This window comes from Lampris incognitus, chromosome 16, assembly GCF_029633865.1.
Source record: "Lampris incognitus isolate fLamInc1 chromosome 16, fLamInc1.hap2, whole genome shotgun sequence".
Lineage (NCBI taxonomy): Eukaryota > Metazoa > Chordata > Actinopteri > Lampriformes > Lampridae > Lampris > Lampris incognitus.
In genome coordinates this window covers 44,722,163-44,749,911 of record NC_079226.1, presented here as the reverse complement: position 1 = coordinate 44,749,911, position 27,749 = coordinate 44,722,163, and the positions used below count along the sequence as shown (strand labels likewise).

The 27,749-nt window shown below is 45.6% G+C and overlaps 1 protein-coding gene across 1 annotated transcript in view; it reads right to left on the bottom strand.

The window, feature by feature from the left end:
• dapp1 (dual adaptor of phosphotyrosine and 3-phosphoinositides) overlaps positions 1–25,051 on the bottom strand; it is a 30,712-nt gene extending 5,661 nt beyond the window's left edge. The window contains exons 1-6 of the mRNA XM_056295513.1: positions 24,912–25,051; positions 7,529–7,651; positions 4,007–4,140; positions 3,686–3,816; positions 3,446–3,493; positions 3,128–3,190 (exon numbers count right to left, since the gene is read on the bottom strand). Of these exons, the coding sequence (XP_056151488.1) occupies positions 3,128–3,190; positions 3,446–3,493; positions 3,686–3,816; positions 4,007–4,140; positions 7,529–7,651; positions 24,912–24,973 (561 nt within the window). The 5' untranslated portion in view covers positions 24,974–25,051. The remainder of the gene's footprint in view (positions 1–3,127; positions 3,191–3,445; positions 3,494–3,685; positions 3,817–4,006; positions 4,141–7,528; positions 7,652–24,911) is intronic.
• Between the last annotated feature and the right edge of the window lie 2,698 nt (positions 25,052–27,749).

The following is a 27,749-nucleotide window of genomic DNA, read 5'->3' as shown; positions in this document are numbered from 1 at the left end:
TCTGCCTGATGACTTCGCTAACTTCTTTGACAAGAAGGTAAACGACATCAGATCCTCCTTTTCTCACCACCCGGTTAGTGCTGTTTGCACTATCCCACCCTCTGCACCGTCCCTCATCTCTCCACATCCCACCTTATCACACCTCGTTCCCCTCTCCCCCGACAAGGTTCTAAACCTCATCACATCCAGTCGCCCTACCACATGCTCCCTTGACCCGGTCCCCTCCCCTCTTCTTCAGTCTATAGCACCTGAACTCCTTCCTTATCTAACCCACCTCATAAACACCTCCCTCCAGGCAAAATGCTTTCCATCTGCTTTGAAGACTGCTAGAGTCACCCCCCTTCTCAAGAAACCATCACTTAACCCCTCTGACGTCAAAAACTACAGACCAGTTTCCCTTCTACCCTTTCTATCCAAAACTTTCGAACGTGCTGTCTTTAACCAACTTTCTTTGTACCTCCACCAGAACAACCCCCTGGACCCCAACTAGTCTGGGTTCAGGGTGGGTCACTCGACAGAGTCGGCCCTCCTTGCAATGACAGAATCGCTGCACTCTGCGAGAGCAAACTCTCTCTCCTCTGTCCTGATACTCCTGGACCTGTCAGCTGGATTCGACACAGTGAACCACCAGATCCTCCTCTCTACCCTCGAGGGGCTGGGTGTCACAGGCTCTGCACTCTCAATGTTTGCAACCTACCTGACGGGTCGCTCCTACCAGGTGACATGGAGGGGATCTGTGTCGGAGCCTCGCAGACTGACTACAGGCATTCCACAGAGTTCGGTTCCGGGTCCTCTCCTTTTCTCTCTGTACACGACATCCTTGGATTCTGTTATTTGCTCGCATGACTTCTCTTACCATTGTTATGCCGATGACACCCAGCTGATCTTGTCCTTTCCTCCCTCTGACACACAAGTAGAGACACGCATTGCAGCGTGCTTGACTGACATCTCGGAGTGGATGGCGACACACCACCTGAAGCTCAATCTGGATAAGACACAGCTGATGTTCCTCCCGGGGAAAGGTTGCCCACACCGAGACCTGGCCATCAACCTTGACAACACCGTGGTGACACCAACTCGGACTGCGAGGAATCTGGGTGTGATCCTGGACGACCAACTGTCATTTGCTGAAAACATTGCATCGGTTGCTCGCTCCTGCAGATAGCTCCTCTATAACATCAGGAGGATTCGCCCATTCCTCACCGACGAGATGGCACAGGTGCTCATCCAGGCTCTGGTCATCTCCCAGCTGGACTACGGCAACTCCCTCCTTGCTGGTGCCCTGGCGTCAGCCATCAGACCTCTGGAGCTTGTTCAGAAAGCTGCATCTCGTCTGGTGTTCAACCGCCCTAAGTTCTCCCACACAACTCCCCTTCTCATGTCCCTACACTGGCTCCCAGTAGCTGCTCGCATCCAGTTTAAGACTCTAGTTCTAGCCTATACTATATACAGCAGAGCCCACTTTGCTCTGCTGCCCTCGAGACGCCTGGTTGCCCCATCGCTCAGAGGCCCCTTGCTGCCAATCGACCCGGTCATGGCTCTTTTCTGTCCTGGCCCCACAGTGGTGGAATGAACTCCCCACTGATGTCAGGACAGCGGAGTCACTGCCCATCTTTCGGCGCAGGTTGAAACCTCACCTCTTTAAGAACTACTACCCTGTTACTTGTTCTTAGCACTTATTGTATTCACTCATTTAAAAAAAAATCTCTTTCTTGCTCTTTTACTTTAGCACTGGTTTTGCTCTTAGATGCTTGTTTAGATGCACTTATGACCTCTGATGACTAGTAGTTCTCCTGATTTCCTACGTTAAATGCACTTATTGTAAGTCGCTTTGGATAAAAGCGTTGGCTAAATGACTGTAATGTAATGTAATATTGCTATAACTTACTCCATGGCTGGATCAGTTTTGGTCACTACTGAAAGTCAGCTGAAGTGTTGGCAGGTTAAAATACAGAAGGTATGGAATGATTTATCTTCTCTGACTATTGAAGTTATTGAGGCTTTTGAGCGAGGTACACCAGTGCTACAAAATGCCTCATAGGACTTTCACTTGTATGTGTTTGAATAACCAGTACAGGTAGGGATCAGATATTTCATAGCCAGAACAGATGAATCAAAACAGCTTACATCTGTTTCGTCTACTCAGGAAACCTTCGTTATGACCACTTTGAGCACGACTTGACATTAGAAAAACAAAGAAAGACACTTTATTTTGTCATTGTACAGTTGTTCAGTTACAACGGATTTATCCTCTGCATGTAGCCATCCTATTGTACAGGAGCAGTGGGCAGCTGCAGCATCTGGGGACCAACTCCAGTTCTTCTTTCCACTGCCTTGCTCGGGGGCACAGACAGGAGTATTAACCCTAACATGCATGTCTTTATGATGGTAGGAGGAAACCGGAGCACCCGGAGGAAATCCACGCAGACACAGGGAGAACATGCGAGGTCCACACAGAAAGGACTTGGGGTGGACTGGGGTTCGAACCCAGGACCTTCTTGCTGTGAGGCAACAGCGTTAACCACTGGGCTACCGTGCTGCCATGCATTAGGATCTGAAGTTAGTGCTGGAATATTAAGTCTAGTTCCATGGTCCATTAAAGTGAGGAAGATGCCTATGATAGATGGAGGCCATTGAACATTTGACCAAACACGAGTAATGGCGTAAACAAAAGAGATCTTTATCTATGTGTTTCATCGTTTCTGCAGTTCTCATACTTCCCAAATGTAACTTCAGAAATAAATCTGAGGCCTGCTTTTAAATAAGGGTGACAAAGTAAGGGTTAATAGATCATATATACATTAGCATATATTAGCATATTATTGTTATACCTGTTAGCATATATTCTGCAAACTATATCTAACTGAATCTCCCGATGTTACCTAAAGCTCAGAGTGGACATGATGAGGGCTTCTTCTGATGCAAGAAGCAGATTTAGACAGTTTTGGTGCACCTGTTTTAGTCTATTGGAAGACTTCTCTGCCCTAGTCCTGGAACATTTAAACAGTTGTAGTGCATCCTCTGCACCAAAAGCTCAGGTTTAAAGGTTATTGCTCAAATTGCAGATGCTGCTTCATTGAAATGTTCTTTACAATATCAAGTCACGAGCAGCTAAAGAGAAACTCACCATTTTGTCTTTGAAGTATTTGAGTTCGTATCTATTGAGTGTGAACCACCTCTGTTTCCAGCTCTGCAACGAGGTACACAATATATAGTCTTGTAAATACTCAATGGTATGAACTTTGCAGAGCTACAAACAACTCCAGCAGCAATGTGTTACTAAAGGGTCCTTGTGAAGGTAAGACTTCAAAAGTTCTGTAGGAAATACACTGTGGCTGTGTATTTTGGCTAGAACCAGATAACTGGACATAGTGATGCTATTTCATTATTCTTTTTCTTAGTAACGTTAACCTTATACCCAGCAACCTTTATTCTATGGTCTTACCTTGACCATCGCCCCTTGCTTCACCAGAAAGCCCTCCTTTGTACCCAACTGTAAAGAAATGCTTTAAATTACCAAAACGTAAACATACTTTGAACTGATCTGGTAAAATCACAGTCTGATCCATTAATATGACCTGTATGTGTCTAGTTACTTGTGTGGTGATGTTTTGAGATGTCTTAAAGCCTAGCTAGGTAATGTGCATCAAATCCTAGCATGTGTTTGCAACAAAACTGTAAATACCGACGGCGCCTTGGCCATGAGGTCATTTTCTGTTCTTCCCGTCTGTATAGCAGTGTGAACTCGCACCGACTCATAGATTGAAGGCTCTTCAACGCGCCATGGATATGGACATTTGAGGACAATAAGAGTTCCTGGTAGAAAAGTAGAGAGGAGATGGTGTAGTCTACATCATCAGCAGGGAACAGAGAAACTGAATCGTGTTGTAGATAAAGTCACCAGTAAAGTAAAGACGTGGCATCATGGAAATATTCTGGGAAATAAGGTGTGACGCTGTATTATGACTATGAGGAACTTTGATTTGAGCTGCAAGTAAAGATGTACCTGTGTCACTGCCTAGCAGAGGTTGGTTGGCAAAGTGGCTGACAAAATCTTGGAGGGATGCAAACTCATTGAAACCAAAGATATAGCGACCATTACTTCGCCTCACGTGGAAATGCTTGACAGAGTCTTTCGCCCTGCATAGGAAAGATAAGAAATCAGAAAGAACCAGAATCAGAAACACGTTCTCTTGTCATTTCACCTCATGCACTTGTGCACATGAAATTAAACAAATCATGGTTTCCTCTTGCCCACAGCAGTGCAGCACAAAGACACATATACAAACTAACACACATATCCAAACTCAAATCAAAATAAAAAAAAATCACTGGCCAAGGGAGCGAACACCAGCCAGGATGACTGTCGGAGCTGCCGGTCTGCATGGGCTAGAAGTTAGCTTAGCCTGCCCCGCTTCCACGTCCTGTCAGGCCGCCCTCGGCGTTTCCTCTTCGGCCGCAGCTCCGGGCAGGGCCGTGGTCCCTGGGCCCAGAGGACGCAGCAGACCAGGCTCTCCCAGCCGATCCAGCGCCAGCTCTCCCAGCATCAAACCAAGACACACTAAGACGCAGACGTGGACAAAGACCCTGCATGGACGGTGCTGGCCGAGGCCGCCGCAAACGTGAATTCGCGCCGCCATCTTGCCACCCCGGAAGCGGAACGACAGGCAAAGGAAGAAAAGAATCGTATTGACTTTGAAATGATGTAAAACTTAATCCAAGTTAAAACTCCTGGCAAGTAGCCCACTGTCACTACACACACAAAACTCTGTGTGTGTGTGTGTGTGTGTGTGTGTGTGTGTGTGTGTGTGTGTGTGTGTGTGTGTGTGTGTGTGTAAACAGAGGATAAAAAGTACACACACCCCAGCTAAAATGGCAGGTTTTTCTAATGTAAAAACATGATACCGAGATAAGTCACGTCAAAACTTTTTCCACTTTAAAAAAAAATTTTTTTTAGGATAAGCGGCTTGGAAAATGTATGTATGTATGTATGTGTAAACTCCTAATAAGACCCTGACCCTTTAGCCGAGCGGTTAGCGACGTCGCCTTGTGGTGCAGTACACCTCGTATCGAATCCCGCACCGGGCAAGAAAATAACCGGTTACATAACCAATAACAATGAAGTGAAAACCAGTCAGAAACATTTTCTCTTTTTTGGGGGGGGGGGTACAATACCTGTGTAATAACCTGGCTGCATGAGTATGCACGCGCTTCTATAATTGGGGGTGTGGCTGTGTTCAGAGTTGCCCCGTCACATTCAACTCATGTTAAATGGGAGTAATAGTTAGTACACACCTGCCATCAATTAGAGTGAGTGTGATTAACCCCAAATACAGGTCCGCTGTTCCTGCAGGACTGTCCTGGCATCTTCTTGGTTGCATCCAACTGCAAATGCCCTGATCCACAAAGATCTAACAAAGCATGAACCGGATCCCGTTGAAAGGTAGGGATCAGGAATCAGGAGAGGGGTACAGAAGAGTTTCCAAGACAATAGATGGTCTATGGAACACAATGAAGACCATCAACCCATGCAGACAATATGGAACAACCGAGAACAGGACGTCCCTCAAAAACTGACGAGAAGACGAGGAGAAACCTGGTCAGGGAGGCTGCCAAGAGCAGCAACATCAGCAGAGAGTGGGGCGGCTTATCTAACCTATTGTTCATTTTGTGATAAAAGCATCACATTGGGTGTGTGTGTATATATACACACACACACACTGGCACAGAACACTTTGGCCATCCCCAAGCTGCTGTTTTCAGCACCACAAATATCATTTACATACAAGGTAAAATTAAACATGAAACAATATTGTATCACAATGTGAGGCAATAATCAATGAAAGAAAATGCAACAACATGTTGAGATTGTGTCTACATGTTGTAGTGATCGCTGGATCAAGGCGTAGCATTAACGAGTGCAGTTACGTATTAACCAAGGCCAGGTCACAATGTTCAGTGGACGCACTGAAACCTTGAAGTGTGCTACTGAAGCTGTGTGAAAAGACCAGTGTATTTGGACCGTTCTGTGGACACATCTGGATCATGTCAATGGTTCATCATGGCAAGCCAACGTGCCATGGACCATGGCATGGCACTCCGGTGTTTGGGTAGATGAGAGATCTTAGAGTCAACGGGCACACTCTCCTTATACTTGCAGCACTTTCTGCAGCCACTCTGAAGCCACAAGAGCTCAGCTCGTGGAAGGACTTGGATGCTTGTGGCAATGTTGTCAATAATAATAATAATAATAATGACTATTTATATAGCACTTTTCTAAAACAATGTTACCAACTTCAGTTCTTCTTTCCGTTGCCTTGCTCAGGGGCACAGGCAGGAGTATTAACCTAACATTCATGTCTTTTTGATGGTGGGAGGAAACTGGAGCCTCGGAGGAAACCCCTGCAGACATGGGGAGAACATGCAAACTCCACGCAGAAAGGAACTGGGACGGCCTGGGGTTCGAACCCAGGGCCTTCTTGCTGTGAGGCAACAGTGCTGACCACTGGGCCACTGTGCTACCAAAACGTTTTGCCCTGTGTGAGGGCAAAGCATGTGCGGTGCCTAGAATGCCTGTGCGTAGATCCGGCTCAGGCTACGGGAATTTGGCGGCACATCATTTTAAGACATGACGTGCCGCCACCACGTAACGCGAGTGTTAAGAAGTCGTGGTTATTTCACGTATCTCGGTGACATCAGGTTGTTTGGTGCTACTTTTCTTCAGCCGGAACTGGGGTTTGGTTAAGGTGAAGGGAATTATGGGTAGCTCAAATCTACTTTGGCACCAAACCTTCAGGCGTCTGCTAGAAAGCTGAAGATGAGGAGGAATTTCACCTTTCAGTGCGACAATGACCCAAAACATACATCCAACCCAACAAAGGAGTGGCTTCACCAAAAGAAGACCAACTTTTGGAACGGCCCAGCAGAGCCCAAACCCGAGTCCAGCTGAAGAGGGCTGTGCACAGGAGATGCCCTCACAATTTAACGGATCTAGAACATTTTTGCAAGGAAGAGTGGGAAAATATTCCCAATTCAAGATGTGCCAAGCTGATAGACTCTCGCCCCAGACCACTGTAGTACAACCAGGGGGTGCTTCAACAAAGTATTGGTTTAGGGGAGTGCACGCTTATGCAACCAGGTTCTTTTAAGTTTTGCATTTTTTCCCCCCTAGAATGTTTTGATTGTTTTACTCTTTATTTTTATGGGTTGCAAATTAAAATAAATAAATAAAAGTAAAAAAGAGGGGAAAGATCTGACATGACTTGTCTTGGTTTCATGTTTTTTACATGACAAAAACCTGCCATTTAACAAGGCGTGTAGACTTTTATACCCACTGCAGGTGTCATGTATCATTTCGCTTGGTGGTTCATGCTGGTAGCGGGGAAGAGTGAAGGGTCAAGGTTCAGTCTTTGCATTGTCACGAGACAACAAGCCAGCATGGAAGCGGTCGCTGCAGGCTGCGGACTCTTCGTCTTCGGCCCAGGGCTGCACACGCGGTGTAGGATGAAGCTGTAACAGGCAGGCTTACCTCACAGACAGGGAGAAGCATCCTGGTCCCTCCTTGCTATTCCGGAGGAGATAACTTCCATCACTTCCATTGGACAGGAGAAGAGCCTCCGTGGCATGCCGGGACAAGTCAAAGTGGAACCATCTTAAACAGAGTTAATGACACAACACAACCGCTCATGTCACGCATACAACCAGCAGTTCTGAAAAGCAACAGCTATTCCAAAAGCCTCCGTCTGCTTTCAAGTGCCATGCGGCTCTTCATCTAATGCTTCGACCTGGGGTTTAATTCTACACGTTGAAGGTGGGGAAACACGATGGTCGATGTTAAAAAAGAAAGAAATATAAACAAACAACAGCGTTCCCACTCTGTGTGCAGCATACAGCTCTGGTTACTACAGGGCATATGGACTGAGGACTTCCCCAGTCATCCCTTAATGGACATCCTGTACCAGTAACCCATCATACCACCCTACCATGTTCCCTTTTTCATTATTCTGTACTTTCAGGTATTGCACATTATTGCTAAATGTAATCTGTGTGCAGCCAAGAAATGTTCTGGAGCATGGACATGACTTGTCAGCAAGCCAGTGCCCCAGATGGTGGATATTTCGGAATATCTTGTAATATCTCACACTCTTCGACAGATCGAGTTTGATGCTAAATTCAACCCAATAACTCGATTTGTCAGATGAACACATGTGGAATGGATTTTGAGTTTCGCTCGATTACTTAACTAATTTTATTTTATGTAAATCTAGTCTGTTGCAGACAGAAATGAGCTCATATATGCATATCAGTTAAAGTTAATATTATGTTATCGTGTTATTATTAGAATTATAATTTGGCATGCTGTGAATTCAAATAACAATTCTGCTTCAAACAGATAATCCTTATTATCAAATAGTAAAAAAATTGAAGCTAATACTTATAAAAAGCTAATAAAAAGTGAATTATTGGCTAAATGCCAAAAACTTAATATAGCTTTCCATGTAACATCAACTTTAAATTACATTGGTAAAGTTTGTCACGGGACCAGATCCCTATGCCAAAGACAGTAAAACCATCTTCATCCTCAACAACTACAGGCAACATAGAGCCTGCACTGCAACAGTGAGGTGAAACAGTGGAGTGCTACAGTGGTGTGCTACAGTGGTGTGCTATAGAAGAGTGCTACAGTGGAGTGCTATAGCAGAGTACTATAGTGGAGTGCTACAGTGGAGCGCTACAGTGGAGCGCTACAGTGGAGTGCTATAGCGGAGTACTATAGCGGAGTGCTACAGCGGAGTGCTACAGTGGAGTGCTACAGTGGAGTGCTACAGTGGAGTGCCATAGCAGAGTGCTATAGCGGAGTGCTACAGTGGAATGCTACAGTGGAGTGTTACCGTGGAGTGCCATAGCAGAGTGCTATACAGAGTGCTACAGTGGAATGCTACAGTGGAGTGTTACCGTGGAGTGCTATAGCAGAGTGCTATAGTAGAGTGCTACAGTGGAGTGCTACAGTGGCACTGTTCAGTAAAACACTGGTCATCCACCAGGACAATGGTCTCAAAGACAGTGCATTCCAAGTTAATTTCAATGCTCAAGCTTACAGTTAAGGTCAAAATTATTAGCCCCCAAGGAACTATGGAACATTTCCCTAAAATTCTGCCCAATGTTTGTTTTGCATCATTCATAAAACTTTACATAGTAAAACACTCATCATTGTTAAGGCCCCTATTTGGTACCTTTTGGAATGCAAAATAAATCTTCAGGTTTGCTTTATACCAAACGTAGTGAACATTGAGGTGGTCAAAATTATTAGCCCCCATGTGTTTTTTTTTGCTTTCAAACCACACCTGAGCAATCAATCAGCATTGCGCTTTACTTAAGGGACTCCAGTGAACAGGGCTAGCGGCACTTGAACACTTGATTGAGAGGGACTACTCTTAAATTCTTGGTAAGAAGTAATTTCATCATGCCAAAAAGTAAAGAAATCAGTCTGGAACTCAGAAAGAAGATAGTGGATGCTCATCTTAAGGGGGAAGGCTATACTGCCATTTCCAAGCGTGTCACAGTGTCTAGAACAGCTGTTCATTGCATCATTGCAAAGCACAAGGAGACAAGTTCTGTTAGAAACAAACCTGGGTGTGGTCGAAAGTACAAGATTTCAAAAACTTTGGAGAGGAAAATAGTCACCCGAGATGTCAACAACAATCCCAGATCTCTGCCAAGATGATTGTCGCTGAACTGGCCTCTTCTGGACTTGATGTTTCAAGGAAGACTGTTGTGAGCGCTCTTCATAGTGGTGGGCTTCGAGGTCATCATCCAAGAAAAACTCCATTGCTCACACAGCGGCACATCAAAGCCAGACTGAAGTTTGCCCGTGAACATTTGAAGCATGGGCAAGAGTTTTGGAAGTTTGTCCTTTGGTCTGATGAGACTAAACTTGAGCTGTTTGGGCACATGGATGTTACTTTTGTTTGGTGAAGGAAGGGAGAGGCCTTCAACCCTAAAAACACAGTTGCCACAGTTAAACATGGTGGTGGGAGCATAATGCTGTGGGGCTGTTTTGCTGCTTCAGGCACAGGGAACCTTGTTCGGGTGCAAGGGATCATGAAGAAAGAAGATTATGTTGACATTTTGAAGGATAATGTAAAGAAATCTGCTGCCAGTCTAGCTTTAGGTCGCTGCTGGGTCTTCCATCAAGACAATGACCCGAAGCATAAATCCAAGTTGGTCCAAAACTTTTTGAAGGACACCAAAATCAAAGTCCTGGAGTGGCCCTCTCAGAGCCCAGATCTCAATCCTATTGGGAATCTGTGGTGGGATCTCAAGGTTAATGCCCATGCTGGAAAACCAGGCAATTTGAATTAGCTAGAACAGTTTGCCATGGAAGAATGGGCTAAGATCCCTCAAGAGACATGTGCCAAGCTAGTTAGGAACTACCATAAGAGGTTGTTGCCAGTTGTGAGGCAGAAAGGTTACACTATTGAATATTAATTGTCAGAGGGCTAATCATTTTGGCCTTGTCATTTTTATTTTTCTTGTTTCAATTCAGCGCATCAACGAAATATCTTAATCAAGCTTAGTGGAGATTTTGTCTTTGTTCTTTTTCTTCAGTTAAACTGTAAACACTTTTGGTTATGGTCATTTCCATGGAAAGGTTAAGGGTTTTGTTTGATTTCATAAAGGGGGCTAATAATTTTGACCTTAACTGTAGCTTACAGCTGAATGGTTTGCCGATAAAATGTAACCCTGATTGTCACCCTTCCACCATGATCATACTTTTATTCATAGAAAACATACCAAACATATTCAGAGTGACGGGGTTTCAGGTGGGGAACTAAAACTTAGAATAATTCCCGAATTGCACAAGTTTTAACAAAACAAAGCCAGAAAAGGAGGATTGTCCTGTTTCATATAAGCTCTTCTCAGTGGACTGGCTGTTGCAGTTCAGTCAGATTGTAGTCTAGATGCTGTGTACTACTCTGTTGGACAGGACACAAGCATAGGGAGGTGTGGTGAACATAAAATAAAGCTTTATTTTTGGGGTTACAGAAAAAACGTTTAGAATGGAGTCTTGGGGAGTAAAGCCAAGAAAGAATTTCAGTGCAAACTGACAATACAGTTGTATCATATGGTATTGTACCTATCATAAGAGCAGAGTAGGTGGTCTAGTAACAACAATTTAAAACTAATTCAGTAGCTGAGCAGCTGAAAGACATCCAGATTTGAACGACCACAAGAGTCATACAAGAGTCAAATAAGATGGCCAACTTCCTCATAATAATTGCATGTAAAGACAGGTACAGCTGGGTATCATCAGCTATAACATACACTGATCAGCCAAAACATTAAAACCAACTGGGACCACTGCCATCAGAGGTGTACTTGGTCTGCAACAATGTTAGGTAGGTGGTACGTGTCAAAGTAACACCCACATGAATGCCAGGACCCAGGGTTTTCCAGCAGAACATTGCCCAGAGCATCACACTGCCTCCACCAGCTTGCCTTCTTCCCTTAATGCATCCTGGTGTCATCTCTTCCCCAGTTAAATGACACACACGAACCCTGCCGTCCACATGATGTAAAAGAAAAAGTGATTCATCAGACCAGGCCACCTTCTGCCACTTTTCCATGGTCCAGTTGACACTCACGTGTCCATTCTACTAGCTTTTGGTGGTTGACAGGGGTCATCATGGGCACTCTGAGTAGTCTGTGGCTATGCAGCCTCATGTGCAGCAAGCTGTGATGCCTTGTGTGTTCTGACACCTGTCTATCATAGCCTGCATTAACTTCTTCAGCAATTTGAGCTACAGCAGCTCTTCTGTGGGATCAGACCAGACAAGCTAGCCTTCACTCTCCACATGCATGACCCTTGGGCACCTATGACCCTGTCACCGGTTCACTGGTTGTCCTTCCTTGGACCACGTTTGATAGGTACTGACCACCGCATACCTGGAACACCCCACAAGACCTGCCGTTTTGGAAATGCTCTGACCAAGTCTAGCCATTACAATTTTGCCCTTGTCAAAGTCGCTCAGATCCTTACGCTTGCTCATTTTTCCTCCTTCCAACACATCAATTTCAAGAATTTACTGTTCACTTGCTGCCTAATATATCCCACCCCCTGACAGGAGCCATTGTAACCAGATAATCAATGTTATTCACTTACCTGTCAGTGGTTTTAATGTTTTGACTGATTGGTGTATAATGCAAGGACAATGTGCACAGTTTATGAATAAAGGATGAAACTGAGACACCATAGGGACCTTTTGATAGTGAAGATCTAGATTCTCTAGATTCTTAGAAGGCAAAGAAAGTTTTATCCTTCAGGTGAAAGCAGGGCTCGAATTGGGGGAGGGGGGGGTGAACCTCCCATAACAAACGGGACCTCCCATAAGAAAGGAAAATTTAAGCTTCGCCCCCCCCCCCATAATATTGTGGTTGTAGTAAGAATAATGATAATAATTTATCAATTATTTTTGGGGCATATTGTAGCGGTTCTTATTTGGCATGCAGCAGTAAATCTGTGAACCATGCCTGTCTTTATGCTGCACCGGTACCCCTGTTCTTGCTGCGTGGTCACAGTCAGCTCGGGCTCTCTGGACTGCAAATGCTGACCAATCAGAATCCTTCTAGGCAGCACAGTCACGTCACGAATGGGTACAGCTACAGCCCTCTGCTCTGTCTCCCGCTCCACAATTACAGGTAACGACTGAAGTTAGCTAACAAAACATGTGAATTGTGAAAGAAGCTCCAGTACATAGTTTCAGTAAGTATTGATGTCACATATTGTAAAAATAATTATTTCTCCCCGATATTGCTGCAATGTTAACTACGAATAAACAGAGTTGTGATCTTAGTCAATGTTTGTTTGTTGTTTTTTTGCAATAAACTAGCTAGTTAATGTTATGTAGCTAGCTGATGCTGTTTTGACGTTTGCTATATCGTTATGCTACAACAACGCAAGACATAATCGAGAAACTAATGATCTGTTGGAGCTAGCTAGCTGTGCATTTGTGTGATCAGAAACCACAGGTATCTCCCGATAACGTTAGTTAGCTAACTAGCTAGTTAACTAGCCAGGTAACGTTAACTAGCACAGTCACGTCATGAGCGGGTACCGATACAGCCCTCTGTCACAATTAACGTTACAGGTAACGTTAGCTAACAAACCATGTGAATTGTAAAAGAAGCTCCGGTAAATGGTTTAAGTAACTTTTGATATCACATATGGTAAAAATAATTATTTCTCCCCGATGTTGCTGCAATGTTAACTACGAATGAACAGAGTTGTGATCTTAGTCAGTGCTTTTTTTTGTTGTTGCTCTAAACTAGCTAGTAAACGTTATCTAGCTAGCTAATGCTGTTTTGACGTTGGCTATAACGTTATGCTAACGTTGTCAGAAAATGTTCAGAAACTTCCAGAACCGTGTTAGCTAGCTAGCTAATGCTGCTAGTGCCATGTGTGCCTAACATTATCATCACTCATATATTTTCGTAATGTGTGTGTGTGTGTGTGTGTGTGTGTGTGTGTGTGTTAGTTAGTGTAGATAGCGGGACCGAAAACTAAAGCATTTATGATCCTAATTCTTTTTGGAGGTGGTAGGTATTGTCTCAGAGAGTAAGGGGAAAAAATCCCAGACAATTAAAATTATGCGTAATTATGCATAAATATGCAAAATATGCATTTTTCTGGTGGTTCTCAATTTGATTCACCGCAAATGTCTAACTGTGAAAGAAACAGGCTGGAAAAGCATGGTGCCGAGAGTTCTGACAGCAGCCAGGAGAGAGGTTTTCCTATGTGGCAGGTGACTCAAAAGTCCACAATTCTTCCCTGAAAACATGCGCAGACGTCATCTAACATTCTGAATAAGAGTACTATTCCAAATAGGGTAATGTGATGCACTTTGGCTATGCCGTTTATTCTGATTCTGAAATAACCCGAAAGGGTGTGTGAATGGCATCTTCCATGCATACTGTTCAACCGGTACTTCAATAAATGTTCCAAAATCAAAAGGTCTTTGTTTCTGTCGCACACACACCCGTCTAAGACACGGTCACACATGGCCAGACAATGACCAGACAATGATCAGACAATGACCATACAGTGACCAGACAATGACCATACAATGACCAGACAATGACCAGACAATGACCATACAATGACCAGACAATGACCATACAGTGACCATACAGTGACCATACATTGACCATACAATGACCATACAGTGACCAGACAATGACCATACAGTGACCAGACAATGACCATACAATGACCATACAATGACCAGACAATGACCATACAGTGACCATACAATGACCAGACAATAACCATACAATGACCATACAGTGACCAGACAATGGCCATAAATTGACCACACAATGGCCAGACAATGACCAGACTGACCTATACTAGGTTTTAAACAAGACTAGGAAAACCTATACTAGGTTTTAAACGAGACTAGGAAAACCTATACTAGGTTTTAAACGAGACTAGGAAAACCTATACTAGGTTTTAAACAAGACTAGGAAAACCTATACTAGGTTTTAAATGAGACTATTAAAACCTATACTAGGTTTTAAACAAGACTATGAAAACTTGGTTTTAAACAAGACTAGGAAAACCTATATTAGGTTTTAAACAAGACTAGGAAAACCTATACTAGGTTTTAAACAAGACTAGGAAAACCTATATTAGGTTTTAAACAAGACTAGGAAAACTTATACTAGGTTTTAAACGAGACTAGGAAAACCTATATTAGATTTTAAACAAGACTAGGAAAACTTATACTGTGGCAGGATGAGGAAAAACACAGGAGACGAAGGCGAGTTTGAACTTTATTCCTCAGCTCCAAAAACCAAACTACAACAGGAACAACCCTGCACCAGAAAGCCCGGGAACGTAAACCACGCCCCCAGCTCACAACCCTGCTGTGTGAGAGAAACAGCCCCTAGTGTCCGCCACACAGCCCCCCCCCCCCAACACCCAGAAGGGACTCCTGGAAAGAAAATCAGTGTCTCACTGGAGGCTTAAGCAGCCTGCCATAACGGCTGCGCCGTCCCTCAGCCGAAACCGTAGGTGAAACACTGTCCAAAGTCGGCTGAGAAGCAGAACGCTGAACCCGTGAAGACACTGCCGGCGTCCTGGTAGGAGGTCGACCCCGACGGGGAACCTGGGCCGGAAACACAACTTCGCCTGCCACCCTGTGCACCGGTTTAAGCCTATCAAGCGTGATAGGGTGCCCACCCATATCCAGCACAAAACCCTTAGGACCCGTCTCAAGAACCCGAAATGGGCCATCGTATGGGGGTTGGAGGGGCGAGCGGTGAGCATCATGCCGTACAAAAACAAAACGAGCCGACATGAGCTCCGCAGGCACGAACGACCGCGGAAAACAGTGCTGAACGGGGCCTGGAACCCGAGTGCTGTCGGACAAAAAAGGATAAACGGCCGGACGGGGTCGAGGAGCGGAACTCCCAGGCAAAAATTCCCCAGGGACGCAGAGCGGCTGACCGAGCACCAGCTCAGCGGGCGAAGCGTCGAGGTCCTCCTTAGGAGCCGAACGCAACCCGGGCATAACCCAAGGTAAACCATCCACCCAGTTACCATCCGAGAGCGCAGCGCGCAGCGCTACCTTGAGCGACCGGTGAAAACGTTCACACAAGCCGTTAGCCTGAGGGTGATACGCGGTAGTGCGGTGTACCTGCACACCCAAGGATCACGCAAGTGCCGACCAGAGCTCTGACACGAACTGGGGGCCCCTGTCTGAGGTGATATCTGACAGAGTGCCGAAACGGGCGACCCAGGAGGAAAGAAAAGCGCGTGCAACATCCGAGGATGTTGTGGAGGATAGAGGGACAGCCTCTGGCCACCTGGTGTTCCGATCTACCATTGTGAGCAGGTGCGTAAAACCCTGTGAAGAGGGCCCACCAGGTCCACATGCACGTGGTCGAAACGTCTGGCTGGGATCGGAAACGGTTCGAGGGGCGACTTAGTGTGCTGGTGGACCTTAGCGCGCTGGCACGCTACACACGCAGCTGCCCACCCCTGACGTCCTTGCGGAGGCCAGGCCAGACGAACTTGGAACCGACCAACTTCACCGACGCCCGAACTCCAGGGTGCGAGAGAGAGTGAATCGCATCGAAAACTCGACGGCGCCAGGCCACTGGAACAACGGGGCGGGGACGGCCGGTGGAGACATCGCAGAGGAGGGCAGGACTGCCTTCCTGCATCACAGCATCCTCTAGCTTGAGACCGGTACGCGTTGACCTAAGGGCAAGGACGTCCGGGTCACTGGGCTGGTCGGCAGCCATAGCGGAGAAATCCACACCGAGGTGCACAGGACACACAAGCACACGCGACAGACAATCAGCAACAAGGTTGGACTTCCCGGCCACATGCTGAATGTCCGTTGTGAACTCGGAGATCGCCGCCAGGTGGCGCTGCTGACGAGCAGACCACGGCTCAGTCACCTTGGACATGGCGAAAGTCAGCGGTTTATGATCCACATAAGCCGTGAGGGAGCGACCCTCCAGCAGGAAGCGGAAATGACGGGTTGCAAGGTGCAGTACCAGCAACTCCCGGTCAAAAACGCTGTACTTTGTAATATTTGCTAGTAATATTTGATTTGCTAATGTCCCTTACGGCTTTCCGTAGCGCCACAACAAAGTCACGTGATGTACGTAACAACGTCAGTAGGAATCCGGTCGATGAATAAACACCCAGCACGAGAGAAGTCGTCCTTGCTTCATTAATGTTATAAGTTAACTTAGCCAGAGGGCACAGATCATTACATACTTGTACTCGCTATCTCGCAGTTTGCGGCTAAAAAATGCGAGTGGCTGCCACGCATTCGCCACACGCTCTTCAACCAAAGCCCCCACGGCTATGTCAGACGCGTCGGTTGTTAAAGCTATGGACGCCGTGGGTGTGGGATGGGCGAGGAGGGCAGCATTAGCCAGGGCGCACTTAGCTCCGTCAAAGGCCTTGACCCGTTGGGGAGTCCAGTCGACGGGGTCGTTAGCCTTCTTAAGCCGCAGGGCTTCGTAAAGTGGCTTGAAGAAGGTGGGCAGAGCGAGAGAGGAAACGGTTATAGAAATTCACCATGCCCAAGAATTCCTGCAATGCCTTAACCGAGACTGGGCGGGGAAATTCCGCCACCGCTTGCACCTTAGAAGGCAACGGGACCGCGCCTTGCGGCGAAATGCGGTGACCCAAGAAGTCAGTCACCGGCAGTCCAAACTGACACTTGGCCGGGTTGACTAAAGGGTCACTAAAGGGTCGAGCGGTTAACGATGTCTCCTGCGGTGCGGGTGATACGGGTTCGCTTCCCGGCCGCGGCAGTTCCTGTGGTTGCGTTGTCCCCCGAATTCGCTGCAATATTGTCCATGAGATCCACAGCCGTCCCGTCGCCCAAACCGAATAGGGAAAGGATTCTATCTGCCCTCTCTGTAACAATAGGAACTATTGTTAGGAAACAACACACCTTAACATTCTCTGCGGCAGATAGGCTGTACCTCCGGAGCAGAAGATGTTTGAGGGAGACGTATTTACCGTGTTGCGGAGGGGCGCGCAACAGCTGCATGGCACGGCGTGTGGACTGCTGGTCCAGCGCAGCGACGACCAAATAGTATCTGAAGTCGTCCGCGGAGATTCCACGCAGGTGGAACAGCGCCTCGACATGCTGGAAACACGAAGCCGGGTCGCTCTGCCAGAACTCTGGGAGCTTCACAGCCGCGGCGAGCACGGCCGGCTGTGAGAGTTGGGGCGGCGTGGCCGAAGTTGATTCACACTCTTCTTCTGCTCCAACCATGAGGTTTATCAGTAGTATTCTTACAGTAAGTACAGTACCTATGACCCGGTGAGGTTTATCACTAGTATTCTTACAGTAAATACAGTACCTATGACCCGGTGAGGTTCATCAGTAGTATTCTTACGGTAAGTACAGTACCTATGACCCGGTGAGGTTTATCAGTAGTATTCTTACAGTAAGTACAGTACCTATGACCCGGTGAGGTTTATCAGTAGTATTATTACGGTAAGTACAGTACCTATGACCCTGTGAGGTTTATCAGTAGTATTCTTACGGTAAGTACAGTACCTATGACCCGGTGAGGTTTATCAGTAGTATTCTTACGGTAAGTACAGTACCTATGACCCTGTGAGGTTTGTCAGTAGTGTTCTTACGGTAAGTACAGTACCTATGACCCGGTGAGGTTTATCAGTAGTATTCTTACGGGAAGTACAGTAGCTATGACCCGGTGAGGTTCATCAGTAGTATTCTTAAGGTAAGTACAGTAGCTATGACCTGAAGTAATACTTGGGGTAGTATTGGTCGAGGATCAATGACCCCACCGGGTTATAGAACTCAGGTTTAATTGTGGCTCAGTAGGCAGACGTAATAGCCATACATGGTAGTGGTGTAACCATAATAACAGTCCGGGTAGTACGTAACACCTAGTGTAGTTCCAGTGTATATACATGGCGTTATATCACTACATCCCCCCTGTTTAGTTTTCAATTTTTACAGTATCAAAATACAAACATATTCAGAGCCCTCCTTTTGTGTGTGATTGTCTCTACTCATAGTCCTTGTAGTGAGCTGGTTTGGAAACAGCTCTTCCATATCTTGTGCGTACTGTCTTGCGTGTTTCACAGGTTTGGCTGGAAGAAGTTCCAGCTGCATGAGTGTCCCGTTGAGGTTCTGTGAAGCGGGTTCTTGCGCTCCTCAGTGCATGGGGGTGGTGAATTTCCCGCAGGTGGCTCCTGCCACGTCTGAGTTTATTCCCATTTGATGTTTGCACAATGTAGCTCCTTGGCTCATCGCACTTTTGTATGACGGTGGCTGGATACCAAGTCCCATTTTCCTTGTTTAGGTCCGGGACCGAGTGGAGGTAGTTCTCTGCCGCTGCTGCGGTCATGATGTTCCTTCATGTTTGCTGTTCTCTGCTCCAGGTGGAGTCGGTTTTCCTCCTTGCCTGGGTCCCCTCGACTCGGCAGCAGGGTGGTGACTGGCCTTCCGAAGATCAGTTCTGCTGGTGATGGTAGTTTACTGTCGATGGGTGTTGCTCTGACCTGTAGTAAGGCCACTTGTATGTTACCTCCTTGTCTCATGGTTTTCTTCACAATGGATTTGATGTGTCGCACATGCCTCTCAATGAATCCACTGCTTTCTGGATAGTGGGGTGAGCTTGTCACCTGCCTGATTCCCCAGTCAGCCGTGAATTTCTGGAACGCGTGCCCTGTGTACTGGGGTCCATTATCTGTAAGTATCTCGTCAGGCCTTCCAAAAAGAGACATGTACATTTCCATTTTTTGTGCAACTGCCCGGCTGGACACAGGCATGGGCATTTCATCCACTAAAGGGAACTTAGAATATCTGTCCACAATCAGTAAATACTGATGTCCATCGATCTCGAATAGATCAGAAGCTAGGGATTGCCATGGTTTTGACGGTGTGTTGTGTGGGTTGAGAGGTTGCTTTGGATTTACATCCTGATGTTCCACGCATACGCTACATGACCTGCAGACTCTTTCGATGTCATCGTTCATTCTGATCCAGTAGACACTTTCTCTCGCCAGTCGCCGTGTCTTTTCGATGCCCTGGTGTCCTACATGCAGCTGTTCGAGTATAGAATCAGTCATGGAGTCTGGGATGAGCACCTGTCTGCCTTTGAATATGACTCCTGCTTCAACTGCGAGCTCATCTCTGAATGACCAGTACTCACGTAGAGCTTTGATGTTGTCTGGCCATCCCTGGTGGATCAGCTCTTTCAGTGCATTGAGTCTGGGGTCGCTGGTGGTTTCCGTGCGGAGTGCGTCCTGTTTCTCGGGAGAGAAGTTTATCACTGCAACAGTGAGCATCTCTGGATCCTCGACTTCTGCCTCTATTCCGTCAATGCGCTTGTCCAGCTCGATGTTGCTGTTGTTCTCAGGGTTGGGTAGTCGGCTGAGTGTGTCTGCCAGGACCATCTGGTTTCCTGGTCGATACGTGACCTTGTAGTTGTATCCTTGTGTTTTTATCAGCATTCGCTGAAGCCGTGGCGGGGCGGCATGCAGTGGCTTTGTGCATATGGTAACGAGGGGTTTGTGGTCTGTAACTACAATGAATGACTTCCCATACAGGTAGGTATGGTATCGCTGCATTCCATAGACTATGGCCAGCATTTCTCGCTCTATGTTGCTGTACCTGGATTGGCAGTCGTCCAGTGTCTTTGAGCCAAAAGCTATGGGTCTTTTGTTCTGCACTAATGCCACGCCCAGTCCTTTATGTGATGCATCGACCTCAAGTGTCAGAGGTGTGCTCGGATCATAGTACTTCAGGCAGTCATGTTCGGTGATAACTGATTTCAGGTCCTCAAAGCTCTTTTGGTGGTCAGTGTCCCATGTCCAGGGCACGTCACTTTTCAGCAGCACCCTCAGTGTGTGTGCTTTGTCTGCAAACTTTGGGATGTAGGGTGACAGGTAGGTCAGCATCCCCAAGAATCTGCTCAGTTCATCTTTGTTCTGGGGTGTCAGCATTTTCTGTTTATACAGTGAAATTGCCTCACCCAGGTCCGGGTCTGACCAATTCATCGTCGGTAGATGCGATGCCATGACGTCTCCTGTTGCTAGCTAGCTAGTTAGCTTTGCGGCTAGCTCAGCTCCGGCGCACTCTTGCTTGAATAATGACAGAAATTATCCACGGACAATTTTATCAGTCTATCTTCATTCTTCATAGAGAGTACTTTACCGCTGCCACCATGAAGTAATACTTGGGGTAGTATTGGTCGAGGATCAATGACCACACCGGGTTATAGAACTCAGGTTTAATCGTGGCTCAGTAGGCAGACGTAATAACCATACATGGTAGTGGTGTAACCATAATAACAGTCCGGGTAGTACAGAACACCTAGTGTAGTTCCAGTGGATATACATGGCGTTATATCACTACATGACCCGGTGAGGTTTATCAGTAGTACTCTTACAGTAAGTACAGTAGCTATGACCCGGTGAGGTTCATCAGTAGTATTCTGACATAAGTCGGGGAAAATACCACATGGCGGACACATTAAAGTTCAGATTTAGCTCGGAGATACGACTTGTCAGCTCAGCAATGTTACACAGATTTGGTCTTTGGCAAGTTTAATACTCAATCTACTGTTCGTATTCGACTATTTAAGTATAGGTCTTTTTTATTTCATTTATTATCCCCCCACCCAGTTGCACTTGGCCAATTACCCCACTCTTCTGCTGCTCCACCCCCTCTGCTGATCCGGGGAGGGCTGCAGACTACCACATGCCTCCTCCCATACATGTGGAGTCACCAGCCGCTTCTTTTCACCTGACAGTGAGGAGTTTCACCAGGGGGACGTAGCGTGTGGGAGGATCACGCTATTCCCCAAGTTCCCCCTTCCCCCCTGAACAGGCGGCCTGACCGATCAGAGGAGGCGCTAGTGCAGCGACCCGGACACATACCCACATCCAGCCCAAGCCGGAGTTAACACGGGGATTCGAACCGGCGATCCCCGTGTTGGGGGGAATAGTGTTTATTTCATCTATAAATGCGATGTACTATTCATTTGTGTTGCGTTTGATTGTCTTCCAGTTTAAATGCATGCTGTTTTGTTTGTGTGTGCGGCGTGCATGACGTCACAGACTTGTCTTCACCAGTCTTTCTTTATTGTCACTGCACGAGTTTACCAACTACCCACATTAAACTACCATGCATGGCGCAGTGGCAGGTGGTGAAGACCCTGCTGCGTGCAGCCGGTGCAGGGCCAGCAACAGCAGCAAGGCTGGGTGGGGTTTACAGAGACAGGTGACACTATCTGCAGCCACCTGGGTGCAGAAGCTTGCACATGCCTGCATGGCCGTCCAGGCTGCGTCTCTGTTCAGCAGAGATGGTCCAGTCTCTGTTCAGCAGGGATGGTCCAGTCTCTGTTCAGTAGAGATGGTCCAGTCTCTGTTCAGCAGGGATGGTCCAGTCTCTGTTCAGCAGGGGTGGTCCAGCTCCTCTAACAAATCTCACAGTAGCGTGTTTGGCCTCTTATTGAACTTAATTGTATTTTAGGGTGGATTCTTGCTTTTGTGAAAAGGGTGGTTTTGAAATAAAATGTTTTATCTGCGAAAGGGGATCCACTTCACCCCTAAACACGTCTTTACAGCTGCCAGACAGGTGTACAGGAAACACCGTGGAAGGGAAGTGGAGGTTTTGTTGCATTAAGGACTTCATGATGCCCTTACAAAGAGATAAACTACGTCAGTGTTGTCACCCCCTACAGCAGAGGGAACTAATAGTGCAATGATGCGTGAAGAAAGGTGTTCTCTGCAGCACAACGTCTCCAGTTTACCACGGATCTGTCTGCGGTTCTGTCTGCGGTTCTGTCGGCTGTTTCCAGACGTGATGGACTAAACTGTTATTTTCTAAACCTATTCTCACAATGGTTTATTTATTTTGCTTTGAATAAAAATAAACGTGCCATAAACTGGTTCGATCAGTCTTGTGTGTGTGATCACCTTGGAAGAAAACATATTTTAAAGAATCCATATTTATAAGGGGAACAAATGAAAAAGAAATTATTGACACAGTTAAAAATGTCAAGAACAAGAAGTGCACTGACTGGGATGGAATAGACATTTTTATGGTTAAAAATATCATCGAATGCATTGCAAAACCTTTGTCTCACATCTGTAGCCAATCCCTACAAACCGGTGTTTTTCCAAACAAAACGAACACAGCCAAAGTTATACCAATCTATAAGTCTGGTGATAAACTAGTCCTTTCAAATTACAGACCTGTTTCCTTGCTTCCACAGTTCTCAAAAATGCTAGAAAAAATATACTTTTCAAGAACACATGACTTCATCACAAAACATAATGTTCTGTATGATCAGCAATATGGTTTTAGAGCAAACGGAACAACTTCATTTGCACTTATATAATTTATAGACGACATAACAATGGCAATAGAAAACAAAAAATATGCAATAGGGGTATTTCTGGGTATTAAAAAAAAGCATTTGACACCGTAGACCATGAATTATTACTGAAAAAACTACAATCATATGGAATTAGAGGAACCGCACTCAGCTATCTAAAAGACAGATATCAATATGTTGAATTACAAAACTTCAAGTCTCACCTACTGAAAGTCACATGTGGGGTCCCCCAGGGCCCAGTGTTGGGACCATTACTGTTTATTCTGTATATAAACAATATTTGTGAAGTGTCTGAAGCTCTGAAAGCCATTTTATTTGCTGATGACCCAAATTCATTTTGCTGTGGGGATCATCTGGATCAACTCCTGGATATAGTGGAAAAGGACCTGATGAAGTTAAAGACGGGGTTTGATGCTAGCAAACTAACACTGAATTTAAGTAAAACAAAATGTATAATCTTTGGTAACGGCAAAATTAGCTCAATCAAGAAACTCATGATTAACAATGTAGAAATAGAAAGAGTGACTGAAATTAAATTTCTTGGGGTAATAGTGGACAATAAATTATGTTGGAAACCACATATAGTAAATTATACCAAGGCCAAAGTATCCAAATCAATTGTAATACTATTCAAAGTCAAAGATCTTCTAAATCAAGCTTCACTTTACACCTTGTACTGTTCCCTCGTACGTCCTTACATCACCTACTGTGTGGTAGTGTGGGGGAACACATATAAAACCGACACCCATTCAATCTTTATTATTCACAAAAGAGCCATAAGGATAGTAAACAGAGCCAACTGCAGAGAGCCAACAAACCAACTCTTTATCAAACTAAAAACACTAAAATTCAAAGATCTGGTGGACTTTAAAACTGCTCAAATCATGTACAAAGTGTTAAATCCTAAAGTACCCAGCAGTGTCCAGGGGTTGTTCCAGTTGAGGGAAAGTAATTATGACCTGAGAGGAACATGTATGTATAAACACAACCCAGTGAGGACAAAGGCAAAATATCACTGTGTCACAACTAAAGGTGTCAAGATGTGGACCAACTGCAGGGATGAAATGAAAACATGTGAATCAATAATCACATGTAAAAGACTCTTTAAAAATAATATGGTGAGCAGATATGGGATGTAGCTGGGACGTGTTGTGTGAGTTGTTCTTGAGTTGTTTAGGTGTTGCTCTGCACTTGCTGTGTTCTTGTTGTGTTGGATGAAGGACCTTTGTATGGTTTACTAGATAGACGTCATGGTCACTGCTGGGAGATGATTGAGTTTTCATTGAAATCACACAGTTCACTGTTGAAATACTAAAATAGGGAAAGGGGGTAGGACTAGAAAAGTTTTTTTACCTTCTGCCTCCTCCTTTTCCAACTGCCGAGATTTGAAACAAATGCTTGATGATGATGTCGCTTGCTTGTTTTGATTTTTGTTCCTCTTTTGTTTTCTTTTGTCATACATGTTAATTTTATTTTTTAACTTTTGAAATACACAAATATACTACTAAAATATACTACTACTACTAAGAAGGCATCACAACATGGACACCTCCTCACAGGATCGGGAGGTGTGCAGAAGCAGAACTTGAATTTATTGTAACTTAGTCAGGTCTGACTCACACTGAATCTTTTGAGTAGAAAAAAAGTGTTTTCACTTACTGATGATTTATCCAAATGTACGATTGTGGCAATGCTGTGTGAAACAGCTCTTAACATCTGCACAATAAGCTGAACTGCGGTTCACGTTTACACAAGTTGACCAGACAACACTTGGGCAGAGGCATCAAACACTGAACTTTTCAAATATCAACCCAGTATTTTACTTCCCTTCAGTTCTCCATGTTCATAGTGTCACACATGTAGTCTGTGGTCCTGCTAGAGGGACGTGTAAACACAAGTTGCGTACTGCCATGTCTGACCACACAACACTACACTACACAACACTACACAACACAACACAACACAACACAACAACACACATTTGACTGGATTCTTACCCCAAAGTCTCCAACTCATCAGTCGTGTCTTCCATAGTCGACATGTCACTGGAAAAACTCATCGTGGAGAAGAGCTCGTGCTGGGGATCCTAAAAGAGGTCTGAAATGCAAGTTAGAACCAGAGTAGCACTGCCCGGCTCACCGGAATCGACAGGAAGCAGAAGTGAAAACTGTCAAAATCAGACACGCCAAACAGGAAACACACATCAGGAAACACTGATGGCACACACACATACACCATTTGCCATGGATATGAAATGACTGTTTCTTCTTTCAATGGCCAAAATGGCCTCAACAGGCTTCGAGCTCACAAGCAGCCAAATCAACGTACCTGTGTCTAGCCTGCAATTAAACCAGCAAAAACTGTACGATTCACAGGTTGAACTGTAAATTGTTTACATTTTACTCACATGTAACCTAATTTAAATGTATTATTCGATTAACATTGAATTACATTGAGGTGCATTGTGTAGTTGTGGATGTAGAGAAAGCATATGACAGGGTGCCGAGAGAGGAGGTGTGGTATTGTATGAGGAAGTCAGGAGTTGCAGAGAAGTATGTAGGAGTGGTGCAGGATATGTATGAGGGAAGTGTGACAGTGGTGAGGTGTGTGGTTGGAATGACAGATGGGTTCAAGGTGGGATTACATCAAGGATCGGCTCTTAGCCCTTTCTTGTTTGCAATGGTGATGGACAGGTTGACGGACAAGACCAGGCAGGAGTCTCCATGGACGATGATGTTCACGGATCACATTGTGATCTGTAGTGAGAGTATGTTGCAGGTGGAGGAGAGCCTGGAGAGGTGGAGGTATGCACTGGGGAGAAGAGGAATGAAAGTCAGTAGGAGCAAGACGGAATACCTATGTGTGAATGAGAGGGAGGACAGTGGAATGGTGAGGATGCAAGGAGTGGAGGTGACAAAGGCGTATGAGTTTAAATACTTGAATTTAAATACTGTCCAAAGTAACGGGGAGTGCAGTAGAGAGGTGAAGAAGAGAGTGCAGGCAGGGTGGAGTGGGTGGAGAAGAGTGTCAGGAGTGATTTGTGACAGAAGGGTACCAGCAAGAGTTAAAGGGAAGGTTTACAAGATGGTAGTGAGACCAGCTATGTTGTATGGTTTGGAGAAATTGGCACTGATGAAAAGACAGGAGGTGGAGCTGGAGGTGGCAGAGTTGAAGATGACAAGATTTTCACAGGGAGTGATGAAGAAGGACAGGATTAGGAACGACTATAATAGAGGGACAGATCAGGTTTGGAGAGAAAGCAAGACAGGTAAGCTTGAGATGGTTTGGACATGTGCAGAGGCAGGGACATGTACAGATAAACCCCATGTAGTGCTCAAGCAGCTGCCCTTTTGCCCTCTGACCAGATAAATGCCCTTTTTGAAAGCAATTTTCTTAAAAAAAATTTTTTTTTAAATGTGGCCCATGGCACCAATCATCAATTAAAAGCGTGTAATAAAGCCTGAAAACTGAATTTGAGTAATTCTGCGAGACCGCCCCCCCGCCCTTCCCTCTTCGACTTTCTTGTTGACGCAGCTGCCACCCACACAAGCAGCATCCACTTCTCCCTGCCTCCCGCCTGGTAACATTACTGTCAGGGGATGTAGAGGCCTCACCTTTAAAGCTAGAATGAAGATATGACACTCATATGAAACTAGAAGACCTTAGGCATCCCTTGGTATCAACCCTGTCATGCTTGCTTGTTGTGAAGGGGGTAATAACGCTTCAAAGTTAAGCTAAATGTTGGCGAGGGAAACTGTGGGCCACTGGCAGGTCCAGTCTGGTGATGCTTACTGCTGAAATGCATCGACTGTCTCACCAAGCAGTCTTACTGACTGCAACACGGCAAATATTTAACACATTAGAGAGCTAGCTAGCCAGAGCTCGTGGAGTGAAATTGGCCAGCTAGCTAGCTAGCTAGCTAACAGTCAGTTTTGATCACTAGGCTCAAACTTGACTGCAACACACTTAGTATTTCACAAATTAACGTTGTTTTATTTGATGAACGTGGGCACTGATAGGCTAATCTTTTCCCCAGTAAACATCTTATCATACTCTTTGTCTAATGTTGGGAGATTAACCTTTAATTATCTTGCACAACACTGGTTTCTGCTCATTTACCAATTGCAGCAGGCATAATGCCAAGAAAAGACAGGGTAAGAAAATGAAAAGTAAGGGAGCTACAGCAGGCTGCCCGGGAAGCAGCTCTCTGCTCTCCTGGATCAGGCTGTCATGAGGTTCGGGGTGAACTCACACGCAGAACACACCACAGGAGAGCGATCAAAGCCTGAACAGTTTCTAACGAAGGACAAGGGGGGATACTGGGAGAAGTAGACGGCTGAGCAGCAAGGGGCAGCTATGAGCAAGTAGGCAGGCGAGGTGAGGTGTGGTCCTGGACACAAGAAAGGTCTGTTAGTCACACGTAATGAGAGCCAACACAAGGAGCCAAAACGTCACTCGTAGCAGTAACTGCTAGAGAGCTAGGATCACTGGAAGCTTAATTAGGAGTGTCTAAGTGCGTTACTACCACCAGAGCTGAAATGACAGCTGGGCTTGAAATACAGGATGGGTGATGAGCTGATGGAAGGCAGGTGTGCTGAATCCAGGTGAGGGCTAGACAGAAAAACACACAAACAAACAAAGACCAACAGGGGACACCAGAGGAGAGGGACACAAACAGAAACACTAAGGTAGGATACTTGGACATGACACATGCCATCTACCACCAGCAAGGAGGACGAGGGAGTCGTAGTGCCTGATACAGAACCCATCATCACAGATGAAGAAGAAGGTCCGAGTCCAGAGCAGAGTCATGTTCAGGGACAACTGTCCCTTTA